Genomic DNA, 22,065 nt, shown 5'->3' on the forward strand with positions numbered 1-22,065 from the left:
ATGTATTTTATTTCGTTAATGTAATTGAAACATATCAATACAATACATGAAATCCGGGATCTCTCGTAGAGTTGACTTATTGTTGATCGAATCCGAATTTCTCCAAACATTTATGAATTTTTACGAACTCTGAAGTATACGATGACATAATTTCCGTTAGTTGTCCGGCTCAGCTTGTTATACCCAACCAACTGCATATAGAAATCCTCAAACAATTCCTATGCATTTGCTATCACGAACTCTAACACTATCTACTACTTGATTAAAAACAATTAACGTACTATTTTCAAATTATAATTATCTTTTTATTAGATTTATTTATTTATCATTTAGTTAGCCATGAAGTCAGTCTACAAAATATTACTAGTTTATGTTCAATCTCGTGTTTCAAATTTCGTTAAAAAACTGTTTAGTTATGCAATTTATAGTTATATATAATTTATTATGTAACAGTCCAGAAGGTATAGTATTAACCGTTATACCTCAGTGGACCGATATTACCCTTCCAGCGTTCATTTACGCCATCGTGTTTAACGCTGAAAGTGTCGACTGCTCAGATGGCTAACTCTTGTTGCTGTGCCGTACTAATCACTGTCATCACTTGATGATTCACTATCTGATTCACTCGAGCTTTCCGAACTAGAGTCATCCGAACTAGAGTCGGATGAATCGTCCGATTCTGAAGAACTCAAGTCATTCTCCTGTTCATTTGGATGAACGTTTATTTGCACACATCCTTGCTGTGCTTGCTGTGGGGGGAGTTGTGCTTGTTGTGGGGCGAGTTGTGCGCCTGAAGTAGGCGCAAGTGTTCTGAATGAGTTCTTAACAACATTTTTATATTGTGCCTGGCCTGGATGATCATTTATTTGATCACTTTTCTGCGGGGGTAGTTGTGGGGCGAGTTGTGCCCCTGAAGTTGGTTTCTTGCGTATCTCCTGATTTTTAGTATTCTTCATTTTACGTTGCTGTATATCTTGTGCCGTTATTTGTGGAGGCTGACTAACTTCTATTTCGTCTTTCCTGTCGGTCTCCATTGGTAAGACGTGGCTGTTGTTTGGATGGAGAGGTGTGGTCTGCATATGGGTGTTGGCATTCAGAGTGTAAGAGGTTACCTCTTTTACTTCAGGAATTGGCGCTATTGGTACATTTTGTTGTTGCTGTTGGCGCTGTTGATGTTTGAGTACTGCCGCTTCTATTGCAGCCGCTTCAGCCTTGGATGTCAACATCTTATCGTAGTCGTTCACCATCTGTGTGATGTGCGCCAGTTTGGCTTGAAGGTAATCAAATCGTTGCTTGCGTTGTAACTCTTCAGCACTATTTACCCGCTCGTATTCCTCCATAATCAGTTGTTGAATATGTTCGTAGCTAGGACTGTCCGGTGGTATTTCTTGTAATTGACGTGTTAGCATTTGAAAGTTGCGGCGCACAATTTCGACGCGTTCCAACAGCTGGCTGTACTCGTCGAAGTCTCGTTCAAATTCAGCCTTATACAGCCGTCGCTGTTCGACACATGTGACCGGGATATACGAGCTGAAATCGAAGCCTTGTGGCTCAGCGGTATCTGCGTCAGTGTTGTCAGAATGATCAGCTGTTTCTTGAGAAGAGATCTGCAGCTGAGGATAGTGCTGTGGCTGCGCATGTTGAGCACTCTGTTCTATATATTTGTTACTCTCACGGCTATGACTTGTTGCGGCATGCTGCTCAGCTGCTTCTTGAACTGCGACTTGCTGCTGATGCTGCAGATTTGAGTCCACATATTGAGAGCTCTGTTTTTCTAAGTGTTTAGGAGCCTCTAGATTGTGATTTATAGTTGTCGGCACAATCTTCTCTGGTTTTGATGTCCGCTTTCTGGAGATCACTGGTACATCAATCTTGTTTTTGTTACTATTAAGTTCTTCCTTATCTTTCTTGGACTTGCTTTTCCGCGTTGTTTCCTTGCTTGTACTGGGTGTATTTTGACTTTGTTTCTCACATTCTTTTGGTATATCTTTTTTGGTATCAATACTTGGTTTCACAGATTTTTTGTGTTTGTCTTTTTTGGGATCAGTACTTTGCTTCTCACATTCTTTTGGTATATCTTTTTTGGTATCAATACTTGGTTTCACAGATTTTTTGTGTTTGTCTTTTTTGGGATCAGTACTTTGTTTCTCACATTCTCTTGGTGTATCTTTTTTGGTTTCCATACTTTGCTTCTCAGATTTTTTGTGTTTAGCCTTTTTGTGATCGGTACTTTGTTTCTCACATTCTTTCTGTTTATCTTTTTTGGCATCGGTACTCACTGTTTTACTCTCGCTACTGTTCCTTGACTTGCGACCGCTGCTTTTCTTGCTGTTGCTGCTCTTTTGATCATTTGCACGCTCAGCTGGCTGCTGGTCCGAAATAGGAGCTTCAAATTTCCGTTTGCGTTGTGTGGGTTGATTGCTCGTATTACCACCTTTGGTTTGCATTGCAACAGAATGCGCGGAGATCTCTACATTGCCTTTTTCTACAGCAAGCGCATTTCTGTGATGTACCAAATTATTTACACTGGACGGATTCATATGATTTCCCACACGTTCTTTAGCCGTTATATGACTTATGCGCTGCTTTTTAGACGGAACCGGATCGTAAGACCCTTCACTGAGTCGTTTCAAACTATTGCCTCCATTTGAGTCGCTATCCGTGGCCACTTGTGGTGGACTGGGCGAGTTTAGCAATGGTGGACTCTGTCCCGATGTTAAGCTCGCTGCATCTGAGCTTATTGGCGGAGTCAAATTCTGAGGTTTATTTCTTTTCAGCTGTTGGCGCTCCTGTTCACTATAAAAAGGCCAATCTTCCTTGACATCATTCCATATGTGACGTCGTAAACTGTATGCGTTGTCACGTAAGAGCGCTGTATCTCGCAACACGGTGCTAATAACTGAGCGCTCACTATCGCGTAAGCCTTCGTTTTGTAGACGGGAATAAAGCTCGAGCTTTTTATACGGCCTCACAGCCAACATTTGTATGACACGTTCGTGTATTTTACAACGAGTTATATTGGTTTGCTTATTACCCTTAGCACTCGATGCTTTACCGCCTTTAGAGGCACCAGGTGGCCGTCCACGTGTGGGTTTTGCCTTGGCCGCAGTAGAGTGACTGGATACACCGTGCTTCACCTCATTGGCACTTTCATTAACCACTGTAGAAGGCGCTGGTGATTTGTATTGTCCGGCGGACGCCCGATTATTAGAAATAACATTCCCATTCGTCATTGTGGGAGATGGTTGTGAGGCGGGTGTTAATGATGGTAGTGAGTTTGAGACAGCGCTGGAATTACCACGACCATGAGATGATTTACCATTACTATTCGATCGATTATTTGTACCGGATCCACTTGGAGTTGTAGAGTTTGTAACATGTAATTGAGAAGACGAAGCATTGCTATATCTATTGTGATGCATTCCTGCATATGTTGACTTGTTCAGCGATCGTCCAATACCGGTTTTACTACTTTTAACGTCGCCTCCTGGCAATTTAGCACGCATCCTAGCATGAACCTCGTTGTGTTTCATATGCTGACTGGCTAAAGTCGCTACCGGCTTCTTCACTTTGCGACCAATCTCATCTTTATTTGGTTTTATTACTTTTGTGCCTTTACTGCGTTGCGTCTCTCCGACCATTGCCATCTTGGTGCGTGTTTCTGTATAAACATCATCATTGGCATGTATACGCATCCGGTGTGGGATGGGACCGAGTACATCCAGACCCTCGACCGTTTGTTGCACACATTCAAGCTCTCCTTCAACGGCATCCACCGAGAACTTGAAGTTATAGCCTTCTTCATTGGCCAATGTGGGTATGTGGATTACACCAGAATTACCGTTCATTTGCATTTGCGCACGCTCTCCGTTCGTAAAACTATTTGTGTTCGCGTAGTGGTGAAACTCCTCGATAGCGCGATATGCTGAATCGGTTAATTTCACAAGAAAAATCTCCTTCGAATCGTCCCGATAATCATTTTGCGCCATCTCGTATTCGCCGGGCGTTAGCATTGTTGGACAGTTCGCCATGTTCTCGGACAGTCAATTTCACGTCTGACTACGACGAACAGCTCTGTGGCTCTACAATGCTTCTCAGCCTCTGACTTCCTTTTATATACGTTGGACGATGTTATTGTTGTTGATGAATCTACCTGTTTCGATCGCATAAGGACGAAGTTTGCTCAACGAAGTGTTAGGATTTGTTTATAATTAATTACCTGATCTAGTTTTCTTTTATCTTCATAGACATGAGTAAAAGAGAAGAATGTATAAAGTTTTTTATGATGCGTTGTTGTCTTTGTCTGTGTTGTTGTAAAGATGATGTTTTTAAATAGTTTTCATTGGCTGTGCTCAATGATAGCTGAGAAGAATAAAGACAAATGCAAGGGGAATTTCGCACACTACTCTGAGTCTTAAAAAAATCCTTCAATATTATACTCATAAATTTATTAAAGATTTCCGTTCCCGCCAATATTTGTCTCCACTTCTTCTATTTCCTCATCTGTTTCAGTCCTTTCAGTCAGCATCGTACTTAAGATCAAGAACTTCTCTACTAATTTAAAATCGCTTAGCATATAAAAGTGTCGATCAGATAATTTATCAATTTTTGTACACCTATTTCTGCCCAGTTAGAATCATCGCTAAAATTGTAAGTATAGTATCTGTGGGGGTGATGAAAAAGTTTTCGAAAATAAATTAGCAACAATAACCGTTATGGGGGTTTAAACATTTGCAACTCTTAAAAAAAGGAATTCCACAAGAAAGGTTAACTTCGGAGGCCGATGTTAAGCTAACCGAATCGTTTACGTAAACGATCATGCAATGTTATTTTGGAAAATCCACAAATAAAGAAATTACCTGACATTGTTTATGATGTAACCAAGGTTATGCCTTTACAGTGAAAACATAATTGTTTTGCTATACTTGTTTTGTTTTTTCTGAAACATATTCTGGGTGCATTAACGGTAAACTCTTAATTGTTTTGTTTTTTTATACCCCTTTGTATGCAGAGTATGTGCATAACAACATTTTGTAAAAACATATTTTTTAAATAAGATTTGTTGGCTGTTGTTATTTTGTGGATAGGTTTGTCTAGAATGTTTAGAGAAATATGTTGTTATTTAATTAGCCAAAGGATACATAATAGAAACAAGAAACAAATACTTTTTGTGCTTCTTTAAAAGCATAAAATGCAAAACAGAAAACAAAGTCTTTATTTTTGAGCAGGGGTTTTTAACGCAAAAAGTATTGTCATACATTGTTTATCAGTTTGCATCATTTTCAAAAACAAATAACAAATTACTATATACAGTTATGTGCAAAGGTGTTTTCTACAAAGTGTATATGGAAGTATTATTATGGAAGCAGTTTCCTCTATTTTAATTTCTGGTTAACATTCCTTCCTCTAAAAATTAATGACTTTATAGGGCGGGAAAATTCGATGAAGTTTGACTATTATTGCCAATTCAAAAATTCGAGTTATGGAGAACTTTGAGTTAGGAAAGTATGAGTTTTGGAAGGAAATTCGTATGGAATTGGATTTTTAAAACTATTGTCGATTCAAAAGTTCGAGTTGTGGAGATCTACGAGTTATAGAAGTTCAAGTTATGGAAGTTTCACTGTAGGACAATTCCCTATAAACTTATATATTATATAGTCAGAACCTCTAATTTGTTAGTCCAAAAATTAAATGGGAGATCACAAGATCCTATCCTATTTCATAAATTAGTCGAATAATATGTCAGATAGAAATATAAGTTGGTTCTATACACGTCTAATATAATATATTAAGTAAACTTCTTTTTCTATCTAGTAAATAAAAATATAACCGAAATGGAAAAGCTAAGTTCGGTTGCAACCGAAACCGAAATTCCCTCTGAATTACATTAAGATATCTGAGAGATTTACTGATATTTTCGGTGAAAAATTACCTTAAGGCAGTGGGTTCTTAATGTTCGATATATCAAAAATTGTTAACAAGCGATGTCACAGGCTAATTACAGTATTTGTGTACAGTTTTATTTCGCTGTCTTCATTGGTTCCTAATATATTATATAAGTGGATGAATCAGATGGAATTCAAAATTTAGTTATGTGGGAAGTATTTCGTCCATTATCAGGGTGTTAAAAATATTATACATCGAATTTCATTGAAATAGGTTCGAAGAACTTCGAAGAACTAGATCGCAGTTTCGGAGAACTCGGTGGACAGATTTTAAAAGTATCGGTAGAACATCCCGATTACGTGCAGATTAAGCAGCGTATAGTGGAAAAATATGATCGAATTAACAGTGAGGAAGAAATTAGACGCAAGCAGCGGTTTGACTATTTGCACGCTAAATTGGCACATATTAAGCAACTAGTAACGATCTATGATAATAAACGTGCTGAGGAAGCAGCATTGGCTGCTGAAATGGCGAAAGCTAGGCAATATCAGTTGACACAACAGCCGATACCGAAACCGGTTGAAATTCCGAACACAAAAGCTGAATACGCCGATTTTCTAGGCACAGATCTGGCGTTGTCGGAAAGCGATACTGATGAAGAATGATTTTACATTAGATTAAGATTTCTCTAGGTTTAAGCTTGCATGCAAATAAAAAGTAATATTTTATAATAATAAGACATTATCTTTCAATGAAATCGAGTGAAAACCTTCCATATTTATATTATTCTTAATTAGACCTTAGATGGTCTTCAACAATTATTCGTATTCTGCATGCAATATCTACTTAGACTCAAATCTTCACAAAAAATAATTACATATCTGTAATTTGCTCAAAGACTAAAACTCAGGCCATTTCTACTTGCAACATTACGGCAATTTTAAGAGTTTGGAATATATTTATTAACACTAGATTTACGGACCTGGATTTTACAACTTTTTGTTTACCGAAACCCGTCTTTATGACGGTTATATTTAAATGCGAATTTGTTGTAAAGTATTTATAAAAAATATATAGATTTCTATTCAGTATTTTCTTCAATAAATTTTTTTTATTGCCGGTAAACAAATGAGTAAATTACAAAGTTGGTTCCATCTTGGCTCCGATGTCGATATTGATTAGCTTCTTCAAAGGTCACAGTCTTGTTCCATTGCAAAATCGAAGTTGATTTATGTTATACAGTATGATGCTGCTTTTAATTACAAATTCCCCCTCGAGTCTGTGAAGTGAGTCCGTGTTACCATTTCCAATTTTTAGCAACTGCTTCTAGAATCGCAGTTTGATCTTGTTACAAAAACACTCGTATATTAGTCGTTAATTGGCGACTCTTTATGTGCCGCCACAAATAAAATGATTTTAGGCATGCAATTAGTTCGTTAGCAACAGTTGATCGAGAAATAACTGGAAGAGTCTGGCGTAAAGCAACTGCCAACAGAATCATAGCTATTTTAGTTGTCGCGTAAATATTTTAAAGTCCTGCGCAGTGCCTCCAGCGGCTTCTTGTGAGCTATTGTGCGTTCGTCCCAGATCGGTCGTTCTCGACTTTTTGCGAGACTAACGAAAATCAATTCATTTTAATATCTATAGATGACCAATTGTTTGTATGGGAGATTAGAAAAGTGTGGAGTTAGTCTTTTTTTCTACGTAAGAACCATCGCCAAACGGAATGAGGCGAAATATGGTTGTCTGTAGTACCAGATTCCAGCATAAAAAAATTCATCAAGCAACGTGGCTGTCCCCTGATCGAAACACGCGCAATCAAATCGATCACGTTGTGATAGACGGAAGACATGTCTCCAGTCTTGTAGACGTGCGTACGCTCCGAGGACCAAACATTGACTCGGACCATTATCTAGTAGCAGCAAAGATACGCACTCGCCTCTGTGCAGCAAAGAACGCCCGTCAACAAGCACAAGGAAGGTTCGACGTCGAAAAGATGCAATCACAACCGACAGCCGAACGATTTTCTACTCGACTTGCACTCCTGCTCTCTGAGATCACTCATCAGCATTTCGATATAAGGGAGCTGTGGAACGGCATCTCAAACTCATTGCATACCGCTGCAGCCGAAACAATTGGTCTCCGGCAACGCCAAAAAACCAGTTGGTACGATGAGAATTGTCGTTCCGCAGGGGAAAAAAAGACTGCCTACCTCGCAACGTTGCGATCGACCACAACACGTTCGGGGTGGGATAGATATCGAGAACTGAAGAGGGAAGCGAGACGCATTTGCAGACGTAAAAAGAAAGAGGCCGAAACGCGTGAGTATGAAAAGCTTGAAAAGCTGACCGACATGGGTAATGCTCGAAAATTTTATGAAAAGATGAGGCGATTTACAGAAGGTTTCAAGACCGGAGCATTATCATGTAGGGACCGAGGAGGTAATCTGGTAACGGATGTCCAGAGCATACTGGAATTATGGAGGGAACACTTCTCCGACCTACTCAATGGCAGTGAAAGTACAACACCAGGAGATGCCGAACCCGATTCCCCAATCGATGACGATGGAATAGATGTTCCATTACCCGACCATGAAGAAATTCGAATAGTAATTACCCGCTTGAAGAACAACAAAGCGGTGGGGGCCGATGAATTACCGGCCGAGCTATTCAAATACGGCGGCGAAGAACTGATAAGGTGCATGCATCAGCTTCTTTGTAGAATATGGTCGGAAGAAAGCATGCCTGACGATTGGAATCTTAGTGTGCTCTGCCCAATCCATAAGAAGGGAGACTCCACAATCTGCGCCAACTACTGTGGTATAAGTCTCCTCAATATCGCATATAAGGTTTTGTCGAGCGTATTGTGTGAAAGACTAAAGCCCACCGTCAACGAACTGATTGGACCATATCAGTGTGGCTTTAGACCAGGAGAATCTACAATGGACCAGATATTCACCATGCGCCAAATCTTGGAAAAGACCCGAGAGAGAAGAATCGATACCCACCATCTTTTTATCGATTTTAAAGCTGCCTTCGATAGCACGAAAAGGAGCTGCCTTTATGCCGCGATGTCTGAATTTGGTATCCCTGCAAAACTAATACGGCTATGTAAGCTGACGTTGAGCAACACCAAAAGCTCCGTCAGGATCGGGAAGGACCTCTCCGAGCCGTTCGATACCAAACGAGGCTTCAGACAGGGTGACTCACTATCGTGCGACTTCTTCAATCTATTGCTGGAAAAAATAATACGAGCTGCAGAACTAAATAGAGAGGGTACAATCTTCTACAAGAGTGTACAGCTCCTGGCGTATGCCGATGATATTGATATCATCGGAAGCAACAACCGCGCCGTTTGTTCTGCGTTTTCCAGACTAGATAAAGAAGCGAAGCGTATGGGTCTGGTGGTGAATGAGGACAAGACGAAATATCTCCTGTCATCAAACAAACAGTCAGCGCACTCGCGTCTTGGCTCCCACGTCACTGTTGACAGTCATAACTTTGAAGTTGTAGATAATTTCGTTTATCTGGGAACCAGCATTAACAACACCAACAATGTCAGCCTTGAAATCCAACGCAGAATCACTCTTGCCAACAGGTGCTACTTTGGACTGAGTAGGCAATTGAAAAGTAAAGTCCTCTCTCGACGAACCAAAATCAAACTCTATAAGTCGCTCATTATTCCCGTCCTGATGTATGGCGCTGAAGCGTGGACGATGACAACATCCGATGAGACGACTCTTGGGGTTTTCGAGAGAAAGGTTTTGCGCAAGATTTATGGTCCTCTAAACATTGGCAACGGCGAATACCGCAGACGATGGAACGATGAGCTGTACGATTTATACGACGACATTGACATAGTTCAGCGAATAAAAAGACAGCGGCTACGCTGGCTAGGTCATGTTGTACGGATGGAAGAAAACACTCCAGCTCTGAAAGTATTCGATGCAGTACCCGCTGGAGGAAGCCGCGGAAGAGGACGACCTCCACTCCGGTGGAAAGACCAAGTGCAAAGTGACCTGGCTTCACTTGGTGTTTCCAGTTGGCGCCAAAAAGCAAAAAGGAGGAATGAGTGGCGCGCTCTGGTGGATTCGGCTATAATCGCTTAAAGCGGTTCCTACGCCAAATATATATATATAAAGCTGCCTTTGATAGCACGAAAAGGAGCTGCCTTTATGCCGCGATGTCTGAATTTGGTATCCCCGAAAAACTAATACGGCTATGTAAGCTGACGTTGAGCAACACCAAAAGCTCCGTCAGGATCGGGAAGGACCTCTCCGAGCCGTTCGATACCAAACGAGGCTTCAGACAGGGTGACTCACTATCGTGCGACTTCTTCAATCTATTGCTGGAAAAAATAATACGAGCTGCAGAACTAAATAGAGAGGGTACAATCTTCTACAAGAGTGTACAGCTCCTGGCGTATGCCGATGATATTGATATCATCGGTAGCAACAACCGCGCCGTTTGTTCTGCGTTTTCCAGACTAGATAAAGAAGCGAAGCGTATGGGTCTGGTGGTGAATGAGGACAAGACGAAATATCTCCTGTCATCAAACAAACAGTCGGCGCATTCGCGTCTTGGCTCCCACGTCACTGTTGACAGTCATAACTTCGAGGTCGTAGATAATTTCGTTTATCTGGGAACCAGCATTAACAACACCAACAATGTCAGCCTTGAAATCCAACGCAGAATCACTCTTGCCAACAGGTGCTACTTTGGACTGAGTAGGCAATTGAAAAGTAAAGTCCTCTCTCGACGAACCAAAATCAGACTCTATAAGTCGCCCATTATTCCCGTCCTGATGTATGGCGTTGAAGCGTGGACGATGACAACATCCGATGGGGTTTTCGAGAGAAAGGTTTTGCGAAAGATTTATGGTCCTCTAAACATTGGCAACGGCGAATACCGCAGACGATGGAACGATGAGCTGTACGATTTATACGACTACATTGACATAGTTCAGCGAATAAAAAGACAGCGGCTACGCTGGCTAGGTCATGTTGTACGGATGGAAGAAAACACTCCAGCTCTGAAAGTATTCGAGGCAGTACCCGCTGGAGGAAGCCGCGGAAGAGGACGACTTCCACTCCGGTGGAAAGACCAAGTGCAAGGTGACCTGGCTTCACTTGGTGTTTCCAGTTGGCGCCAAAAAGCAAACAGGAGGAATGAGTGGCGCGCTCTGGTGGATTCGGCTATAATCGCTTAAAGCGGTTCCTACGCCAAATATATATATATATTTATATATATATATAGTTTAGTGTTGTGTGGTGCAAATATTATGTGAATAATACTAGTATACCCTCGTAGCAACTTTATTGCGAGAGTATAAAAATGTCAGTTGAAACTACTTTGGGGATTTTCAGATCTGTCCTTTAGAATAGAATAAGAATGGCTTAATTTTTTAACTGTGCTGTGGGCTTTGAGGTTCTGCAGAATCCCTACAAAATTAGCTGTTTTTGTTTTTCATGTGGGTGCGACGTTTCATTATAAAAAAGATTATGAGTTTAAGTGAGGAAACTTTCAAAGAATAAAGAAAAACTCTTGAACAGCCATTGTTTCGCAGGTAGGCGGGATACAAAATATATTAACTTCTTCCAGGAAAATGAACGAAAAGGTTTTATAGCTTTTATTTTGAGATTTGCAAAACTTTTGAACTATATATGTATAAATTGTTTTGGGCGGGATTTCCAGATTAACGTAGACTAAAGTAAAAGGTAACATTATTATATGGAATCCAAAATTATGAGCATTTAGTTGTCTAACGGAATATTTGATCTTTATTCTCGCACTAGTTATATCTTTAACTACGTCGGTGGATTTTTCTTCCCTTGAAATCCCTTGGACAGCAGCTGGACTTACCCGGAAACAGGTACATAACCCGAGCGCTAAATACGGAAAGCGGAATAGAGGAAATAAAGTCAACAGCGAAAAATATATTCATGTAAATTTTGTACCTGCTTTTCATAAAATGACAGCCTCTGTTGCAACAAATGTCAAAAGCGCGTCGCATTTCACTGGAGCAACACGCAAATTTGTAGAACAGCAAGACTACGGGCAAGAATCATGACATCAAGAGCTAGCAATACGGGCAATTACTCTCGTGGTAACGGATTGTTTCTAACCGACAAACCACAAAGCAGCGGCGTTAACACCAACCATGGAGGAGCTTCGAAGAACCAAATTGGAGTTAGAAAACTACCAGCTATATCTTCACGTAAAATACGTGAACGATTAGTTCATTTATTAGCCATAAAGCCGTACACAAAGTCTGAGTTATTTTCAATTCTACAAAGTGAGGGCTTACGCAATTGCGAGCGTTCTGTGATTGTAATAGTGCTTAGAGATGTCGCACAGCTATACCACAACGAATATAGATTACGTCCCCATATATGGCGTGAAGTCGATGTAAATTGGCCCTATTACAGCGATAAGGAGCAGCAACAGTTGAAGTGGCTCAAGGAAAAGAACTTAAGAGCGCCAAATAGCTCGGATGAGGTGACCTCTATATCCAGCTGCAGTCCGGCTTCAACTTCTAATTTTACTCCACCACAACAGTATGATAATAACCACACTATAAAACAGGTGCGAACGTTAAAACGACCAAATGTGAATGCTGGTGAACCCCAACCATCGAAGAGAATACGTACCGATAATACAACCATTCACAATAACACAAACTCACAAAGCGCCACAAACTCTTCCGCCGTAGCCAACAACTTTGACTTCAGCAATTACACGAAGATCACAAATCTGGAACAACGTGATCAATATAAGCATGCATTTGATATATATTATCGTGAATATATACCACTCTGGCAACACTTCGAAGAACTAGATCGCAGTTTCGGAGAACTCGGTGGACAGATTTTAAAAGTATCGGTAGAACATCCCGATTACGTGCAGATTAAGCAGCGTATAGTGGAAAAATATGATCGAATTAACAGTGAGGAAGAAATTAGACGCAAGCAGCGGTTTGACTATTTGCACGCTAAATTGGCACATATTAAGCAACTAGTAACGATCTATGATAATAAACGTGCTGAGGAAGCAGCATTGGCTGCTGAAATGGCGAAAGCTAGGCAATATCAGTTGACACAACAGCCGATACCGAAACCGGTTGAAATTCCGAACACAAAAGCTGAATACGCCGATTTTCTAGGCACAGATCTGGCGTTGTCGGAAAGCGATACTGATGAAGAATGATTTTACATTAGATTAAGATTTCTCTAGGTTTAAGCTTGCATGCAAATAAAAAGTAATATTTTATAATAATAAGACATTATCTTTCAATGAAATCGAGTGAAAACCTTCCATATTTATATTATTCTTAATTAGACCTTAGATGGTCTTCAACAATTATTCGTATTCTGCATGCAATATCTACTTAGACTCAAATCTTCACAAAAAATAATTACATATCTGTAATTTGCTCAAAGACTAAAACTCAGGCCATTTCTACTTGCAACATTACGGCAATTTTAAGAGTTTGGAATATATTTATTAACACTAGATTTACGGACCTGGATTTTACAACTTTTTGTTTACCGAAACCCGTCTTTATGACGGTTATATTTAAATGCGAATTTGTTGTAAAGTATTTATAAAAAATATATAGATTTCTATTCAGTATTTTCTTCAATAAATTTTTTTATTGCCGGTAAACAAATGAGTAAATTACAAAGTTGGTTCCATCTTGGCTCCGATGTCGATATTGATTAGCTTCTTCAAAGGTCACAGTCTTGTTCCATTGCAAAATCGAAGTTGATTTATGTTATACAGTATGATGCTGCTTTTAATTACAAATTCCCCCTCGAGTCTGTGAAGTGAGTCCGTGTTACCATTTCCAATTTTTAGCAACTGCTTCTAGAATCGCAGTTTGATCTTGTTACAAAAACACTCGTATATTAGTCGTTAATTGGCGACTCTTTATGTGCCGCCACAAATAAAATGATTTTAGGCATGCAATTAGTTCGTTAGCAACAGTTGATCGAGAAATAACTGGAAGAGTCTGGCGTAAAGCAACTGCCAACAGAATCATAGCTATTTTAGTTGTCGCGTAAATATTTTAAAGTCCTGTGCAGTGCCTCCAGCGGCTTCTTGTGAGCTATTGTGCGTTCGTCCCAGATCGGTCGTTCTCGACTTTTTGCGAGACTAACGAAAATCAATTCATTTTAATATCTATAGATGACCAATTGTTTGTATGGGAGATTAGAAAAGTGTGGAGTTAGTCTTTTTTTCTACGTAAGAACCATCGCCAAACGGAATGAGGCGAAATATGGTTGTCTGTAGTACCAGATTCCAGCATAAAAAAATTCATCAAGCAACGTGGCTGTCCCCTGATCGAAACACGCGCAATCAAATCGATCACGTTGTGATAGACGGAAGACATGTCTCCAGTCTTGTAGACGTGCGTACGCTCCGAGGACCAAACATTGACTCGGACCATTATCTAGTAGCAGCAAAGTTACGCACTCGCCTCTGTGCAGCAAAGAACGCCCGTCAACAAGCACAAGGAAGGTTCGACGTCGAAAAGATGCAATCACAACCGACAGCCGAACGATTTTCTACTCGACTTGCACTCATGCTCTCTGAGATCACTCATCAGCATTTCGATATAAGGGAGCTGTGGAACGGCATCTCAAACTCATTGCATACCGCTGCAGCCGAAACAATTGGTCTCCGGCAACGCCAAAAAACCAGTTGGTACGATGAGAATTGTCGTTCCGCAGGGGAAAAAAAGACTGCCTACCTCGCAACGTTGCGATCGACCACAACACGTTCGGGGTGGGATAGATATCGAGAACTGAAGAGGGAAGCGAGACGCATTTGCAGACGTAAAAAGAAAGAGGCCGAAACGCGTGAGTATGAAAAGCTTGAAAAGCTGACCGACATGGGTAATGCTCGAAAATTTTATGAAAAGATGAGGCGATTTACAGAAGGTTTCAAGACCGGAGCATTATCATGTAGGGACCGAGGAGGTAATCTGGTAACGGATGTCCAGAGCATACTGGAATTATGGAGGGAACACTTCTCCGACCTACTCAATGGCAGTGAAAGTACAACACCAGGAGATGCCGAACCCGATTCCCCAATCGATGACGATGGAATAGATGTTCCATTACCCGACCATGAAGAAATTCGAATAGTAATTACCCGCTTGAAGAACAACAAAGCGGTGGGGGCCGATGAATTACCGGCCGAGCTATTCAAATACGGCGGCGAAGAACTGATAAGGTGCATGCATCAGCTTCTTTGTAGAATATGGTCGGAAGAAAGCATGCCTGACGATTGGAATCTTAGTGTGCTCTGCCCAATCCATAAGAAGGGAGACTCCACAATCTGCGCCAACTACTGTGGTCTCCTCAATATCGCATATAAGGTTTTGTCGAGCGTATTGTGTGAAAGACTAAAGCCCACCGTCAACGAACTGATTGGACCATATCAGTGTGGCTTTAGACCAGGAGAATCTACAATGGACCAGATATTCACCATGCGCCAAATCTTGGAAAAGACCCGAGAGAGAAGAATCGATACTCACCATCTTTTTATCGATTTTAAAGCTGCCTTTGATAGCACGAAAAGGAGCTGCCTTTATGCCGCGATGTCTGAATTTGGTATCCCCGAAAAACTAATACGGCTATGTAAGCTGACGTTGAGCAACACCAAAAGCTCCGTCAGGATCGGGAAGGACCTCTCCGAGCCGTTCGATACCAAACGAGGCTTCAGACAGGGTGACTCACTATCGTGCGACTTCTTCAATCTATTGCTGGAAAAAATAATACGAGCTGCAGAACTAAATAGAGAGGGTACAATCTTCTACAAGAGTGTACAGCTCCTGGCGTATGCCGATGATATTGATATCATCGGTAGCAACAACCGCGCCGTTTGTTCTGCGTTTTCCAGACTAGATAAAGAAGCGAAGCGTATGGGTCTGGTGGTGAATGAGGACAAGACGAAATATCTCCTGTCATCAAACAAACAGTCGGCGCATTCGCGTCTTGGCTCCCACGTCACTGTTGACAGTCATAACTTCGAGGTCGTAGATAATTTCGTTTATCTGGGAACCAGCATTAACAACACCAACAATGTCAGCCTTGAAATCCAACGCAGAATCACTCTTGCCAACAGGTGCTACTTTGGACTGAGTAGGCAATTGAAAAGTAAAGTCCTCTCTCGACGAACCAAAATCAGACTCTATAAGTCGCCCATTATTCCCGTCCTGATGTATGGCGTTGAAGCGTGGACGATGACAACATCCGATGGGGTTTTCGAGAGAAAGGTTTTGCGAAAGATTTATGGTCCTCATCAAACATTGGCAACGGCGAATACCGCAGACGATGGAACGATGAGCTGTACGATTTATACGACTACATTGACATAGTTCAGCGAATAAAAAGACAGCGGCTACGCTGGCTAGGTCATGTTGTACGGATGGAAGAAAACACTCCAGCTCTGAAAGTATTCGATGCAGTACCCGCTGGAGGAAGCCGCGGAAGAGGACGACTTCCACTCCGGTGGAAAGACCATGTGCAAGGTGACCTGGCTTCACTTGGTGTTTCCAGTTGGCGCCAAAAAGCAAACAGGAGGAATGAGTGGCGCGCTATGGTGGATTCGGCTATAATCGCTTAAAGCGGTTCCTACGCCAAATATATATATATATTTATATATATATATATAGTTTAGTGTTGTGTGGTGCAAATATTATGTGAACAATACTAGTATACCCTCGTAGCAACTTTATTGTGAGAGTATAAAAATGTCAGTTGAAACTACTTTGGGGATTTTCAGATCTGTCCTTTAGAATAGAATAAGAATGGCTTAATTTTTTAACTGTGCTGTGGGCTTTGAGGTTCTGCAGAATCCCTACAAAATTAGCTGTTTTTGTTTTTCATGTGGGTGCGACGTTTCATTATAAAAAAGATTATGAGTTTAAGTGAGGAAACTTTCAAAGAATAAAGAAAAACTCTTGAACAGCCATTGTTTCGCAGGTAGGCGGGATACAAAATATATTAACTTCTTCCAGGAAAATGAACGAAAAGGTTTTATAGCTTTTATTTTGAAATTTGCAAAACTTTTGAACTATATATGTATAAATTGTTTTGGGCGGGATTTCCAGATTAACGTAGACTAAAGTAAAAGGTAACATTATTATATGGAATCCAAAATTATGAGCATTTAGTTGTCTAACGGAATATTTGATCTTTATTCTCGCACTAGTTATATCTTTAACTACGTCGGTGGATTTTTCTTCCCTTGAAATCCCTTGGACAGCAGCTGGACTTACCCGGAAACAGGTACATAACCCGAGCGCTAAATACGGAAAGCGGAATAGAGGAAATAAAGTCAACAGCGAAAAATATATTCATGTAAATTTTGTACCTGCTTTTCATAAAATGACAGCCTCTGTTGCAACAAATGTCAAAAGCGCGTCGCATTTCACTGGAGCAACACGCAAATTTGTAGAACAGCAAGACTACGGGCAAGAATCATGACATCAAGAGCTAGCAATACGGGCAATTACTCTCGTGGTAACGGATTGTTTCTAACCGACAAACCACAAAGCAGCGGCGTTAACACCAACCATGGAGGAGCTTCGAAGAACCAAATTGGAGTTAGAAAACTACCAGCTATATCTTCACGTAAAATACGTGAACGATTAGTTCATTTATTAGCCATAAAGCCGTACACAAAGTCTGAGTTATTTTCAATTCTACAAAGTGAGGGCTTACGCAATTGCGAGCGTTCTGTGATTGTAATAGTGCTTAGAGATGTCGCACAGCTATACCACAACGAATATAGATTACGTCCCCATATATGGCGTGAAGTCGATGTAAATTGGCCCTATTACAGCGATAAGGAGCAGCAACAGTTGAAGTGGCTCAAGGAAAAGAACTTAAGAGCGCCAAATAGCTCGGATGAGGTGACCTCTATATCCAGCTGCAGTCCGGCTTCAACTTCTAGTTTTACTCCACCACAACAGCATGATAATAACCACACTATAAAACAGGTGCGAACGTTAAAACGACCAAATGTGAATGGTGGTGAGCCCCAACCATCGAAGAGAATACGTACCGATAATACAACCATTCACAATAACACAAACTCACAAAGCGCCACAAACTCTTCCGCCGTAGCCAACAACTTTGACTTCAGCAATTACACGAAGATCACAAATCTGGAACAACGTGATCAATATAAGCATGCATTTGATATATATTATCGTGAATATATACCACTCTGGCAACACTTCGAAGAACTAGATCGCAGTTTCGGAGAACTCGGTGGACAGATTTTAAAAGTATCGGTAGAACATCCCGATTACGTGCAGATTAAGCAGCGTATAGTGGAAAAATATGATCGAATTAACAGTGAGGAAGAAATTAGACGCAAGCAGCGATTTGACTATTTGCACGCTAAATTGGCACATATTAAGCAACTAGTAACGATCTATGATAATAAACGTGCTGAGGAAGCAGCATTGGCTGCTGAAATGGCGAAAGCTAGGCAATATCAGTTGACACAACAGCCGATACCGAAACCGGTTGAAATTCCGAACACAAAAGCTGAATACGCCGATTTTCTAGGCACAGATCTGGCGTTGTCGGAAAGCGATACTGATGAAGAATGATTTTACATTAGATTAAGATTTCTCTAGGTTTAAGCTTGCATGCAAATAAAAAGTAATATTTTATAATAATAAGACATTATCTTTCAATGAAATCGAGTGAAAACCTTCCATATTTATATTATTCTTAATTAGACCTTAGATGGTCTTCAACAATTATTCGTATTCTGCATGCAATATCTACTTAGACTCAAATCTTCACAAAAAATAATTACATATCTGTAATTTGCTCAAAGACTAAAACTCAGGCCATTTCTACTTGCAACATTACGGCAATTTTAAGAGTTTGGAATATATTTATTAACACTAGATTTACGGACCTGGATTTTACAACTTTTTGTTTACCGAAACCCGTCTTTATGACGGTTATATTTAAATGCGAATTTGTTGTAAAGTATTTATAAAAAATATATAGATTTCTATTCAGTATTTTCTTCAATAAATTTTTTTATTGCCGGTAAACAAATGAGTAAATTACAAAGTTGGTTCCATCTTGGCTCCGATGTCGATATTGATTAGCTTCTTCAAAGGTCACAGTCTTGTTCCATTGCAAAATCGAAGTTGATTTATGTTATACAGTATGATGCTGCTTTTAATTACAAATTCCCCCTCGAGTCTGTGAAGTGAGTCCGTGTTACCATTTCCAATTTTTAGCAACTGCTTCTAGAATCGCAGTTTGATCTTGTTACAAAAACACTCGTATATTAGTCGTTAATTGGCGACTCTTTATGTGCCGCCACAAATAAAATGATTTTAGGCATGCAATTAGTTCGTTAGCAACAGTTGATCGAGAAATAACTGGAAGAGTCTGGCGTAAAGCAACTGCCAACAGAATCATAGCTATTTTAGTTGTCGCGTAAATATTTTAAAGTCCTGTGCAGTGCCTCCAGCGGCTTCTTGTGAGCTATTGTGCGTTCGTCCCAGATCGGTCGTTCTCGACTTTTTGCGAGACTAACGAAAAGCAATTCATTTTAATATCTATAGATGACCAATTGTTTGTATGGGAGATTAGAAAAGTGTGGAGTTAGTCTTTTTTTCTACGTAAGAACCATCGCCAAACGGAATGAGGCGAAATATGGTTGTCTGTAGTACCAGATTCCAGCATAAAAAAATTCATCAAGCAACGTGGCTGTCCCCTGATCGAAACACGCGCAATCAAATCGATCACGTTGTGATAGACGGAAGACATGTCTCCAGTCTTGTAGACGTGCGTACGCTCCGAGGACCAAACATTGACTCGGACCATTATCTAGTAGCAGCAAAGATACGCACTCGCCTCTGTGCAGCAAAGAACGCCCGTCAACAAGCACAAGGAAGGTTCGACGTCGAAAAGATGCAATCACAACCGGCAGCCGAACGATTTTCTACTCGACTTGCACTCCTGCTCTCTGAGAGCACTCATCAGCATTTCGATATAAGGGAGCTGTGGAACGGCATCTCAAACTCATTGCATACCGCTGCAGCCGAAACAATTCGTCTCCGGCAACGCCAAAAAACCAGTTGGTACGATGAGAATTGTCGTTCCGCAGGGGAAAAAAAGACTGCCTACCTCGCAACGTTGCGATCGACCACAACACGTTCGGGGTGGGATAGATATCGAGAACTGAAGAGGGAAGCGAGACGCATTTGCAGACGTAAAAAGAAAGAGGCCGAAACGCGTGAGTATGAAAAGCTTGAAAAGCTGGCCGACATGGGTAATGCTCGAAAATTTTATGAAAAGATGAGGCGATTTATAGAAGGTTTCAAGACCGGAGCATTATCATGTAGGGACCGAGGAGGTAATCTGGTAACGGATGTTCAGAGCATACTGGAATTATGGAGGGAACACTTCTCCGACCTACTCAATGGCAGTGAAAGTACAACACCAGGAGATGGCGAACCCGATTCCCCAATCGATGACGATGGAATAGATGTTCCATTACCCGACCATGAAGAAATTCGAATAGTAATTACCCGCTTGAAGAACAACAAAGCGGTGGGGGCCGATGGATTACCGGCCGAGCTATTCAAATACGGCGGCGAAGAACTGATAAGGTGCATGCATCAGCTTCTTTGTAGAATATGGTCGGAAGAAAGCATGCCTGACGATTGGAATCTTAGTGTGCTCTGCCCAATCCATAAGAAGGGAGACTCCACAATCTGCGCCAACTACTGTGGTATAAGTCTCCTCAATATCGCATATAAGGTTTTGTCGAGCGTATTGTGTGAAAGACTAAAGCCCACCGTCAACGAACTGATTGGACCTTATCAGTGTGGCTTTAGACCAGGAGAATCTACAATGGACCAGATATTCACCATGCGCCAAATCTTGGAAAAGACCCGAGAGAGAAGAATCGATACTCACCATCTTTTTATCGATTTTAAAGCTGCCTTTGATAGCACGAAAAGGAGCTGCCTTTATGCCGCGATGTCTGAATTTGGTATCCCCGAAAAACTAATACGGCTATGTAAGCTGACGTTGAGTAACACCAAAAGCTCCGTCAGGATCGGGAAGGACCTCTCCGAGCCGTTCGATACCAAACGAGGCTTCAGACAGGGTGACTCACTATCGTGCGACTTCTTCAATCTATTGCTGGAAAAAATAATACGAGCTGCAGAACTAAATAGAGAGGGTACAATCTTCTACAAGAGTGTACAGCTCCTGGCGTATGCCGATGATATTGATATCATCGGTAGCAACAACCGCGCCGTTTGTTCCAGACTAGATAAAGAAGCGAAGCGTATGAGTCTGGTTGTGAATGAGGACAAGACGAAATATCTCCTGTCACCAAACAAACAGTCGGCGTATTCGCGTCTTGGCTCCCACGTCACTGTTGACAGTCATAACTTCGAGGTCGTAGATAATTTCGTTTATCTGGGAACCAGCATTAACAACACCAACAATGTCAGCCTTGAAATCCAACGCAGAATCACTCTTGCCAACAGGTGCTACTTTGGACTGAGTAGGCAATTGAAAAGTAAAGTCCTCTCTCGACGAACCAAAATCAGACTCTATAAGTCGCCCATTATTCCCGTCCTGATGTATGGCGTTGAAGCGTGGACGATGACAACATCCGATGGGGTTTTCGAGAGAAAGGTTTTGCGAAAGATTTATGGTCCTCTAAACATTGGCAACGGCGAATACCGCAGACGATGGAACGATGAGCTGTACGATTTATACGACTACATTGACTTAGTTCAGCGAATAAAAAGACAGCGGCTACGCTGGCTAGGTCATGTTGTACGGATGGAAGAAAACACTCCAGCTCTGAAAGTATTCGATGCAGTACCCGCTGGAGGAAGCCGCGGAAGAGGACGACCTCCACTCCGGTGGAAAGACCAAGTGCAAGGTGACCTGGCTTCACTTGGTGTTTCCAGTTGGCGCCAAAAAGCAAAAAGGAGGAATGAGTGGCTCGCTCTGGTGGATTCGGCTATAATCGCTTAAAGCGGTTCCTACGCCAAACATATATATATATATATATATATAGTTTAGTGTTGTGTGGTGCAAATATTATGTGAACAATACTAGTATACCCTCGTAGCAACTTTATTGCGAGAGTATAAAAATGTCAG

General features: G+C 41.1%; 3 protein-coding genes across 6 annotated transcripts in view; 2 read left to right on the plus strand and 1 right to left on the minus strand.

The window, feature by feature from the left end:
* LOC105217189 (ABC transporter G family member 20) overlaps positions 1-22,065 on the plus strand; it is a 148,146-nt gene that overhangs the window by 36,122 nt on the left and 89,959 nt on the right. The window lies entirely within an intron of this gene.
* Positions 287-4,040, minus strand: LOC105219621 (RNA polymerase II elongation factor Ell-like; the record flags this gene model as incomplete). The annotated part of the gene is made up of 1 exon (XM_011195891.3): positions 287-4,040. A coding segment is annotated over one exon (3,456 nt), but the record flags the coding sequence as incomplete, so codon positions are not given.
* LOC105217194 (RNA polymerase II elongation factor Ell-like) lies at positions 10,831-14,251 on the plus strand. The gene has a single exon (XM_011192088.3). It carries the CDS (start codon positions 11,952-11,954, stop codon positions 13,089-13,091), a length of 1,140 nt encoding a protein of 379 aa, XP_011190390.2. The 5' UTR covers positions 10,831-11,951; the 3' UTR covers positions 13,092-14,251.

The sequence above is a fragment of the Zeugodacus cucurbitae genome, chromosome 2 (assembly GCF_028554725.1).
Source record: "Zeugodacus cucurbitae isolate PBARC_wt_2022May chromosome 2, idZeuCucr1.2, whole genome shotgun sequence".
Taxonomy (NCBI): Eukaryota; Metazoa; Arthropoda; class Insecta; order Diptera; family Tephritidae; genus Zeugodacus; species Zeugodacus cucurbitae.

Coding starts and splice junctions, on each gene's coding strand:
- LOC105217194 (XM_011192088.3), top strand. CDS start 11,952: ATGACATCAAGAGCTAGCAATACGGGCAATTACTCTCGTGGTAACGGA.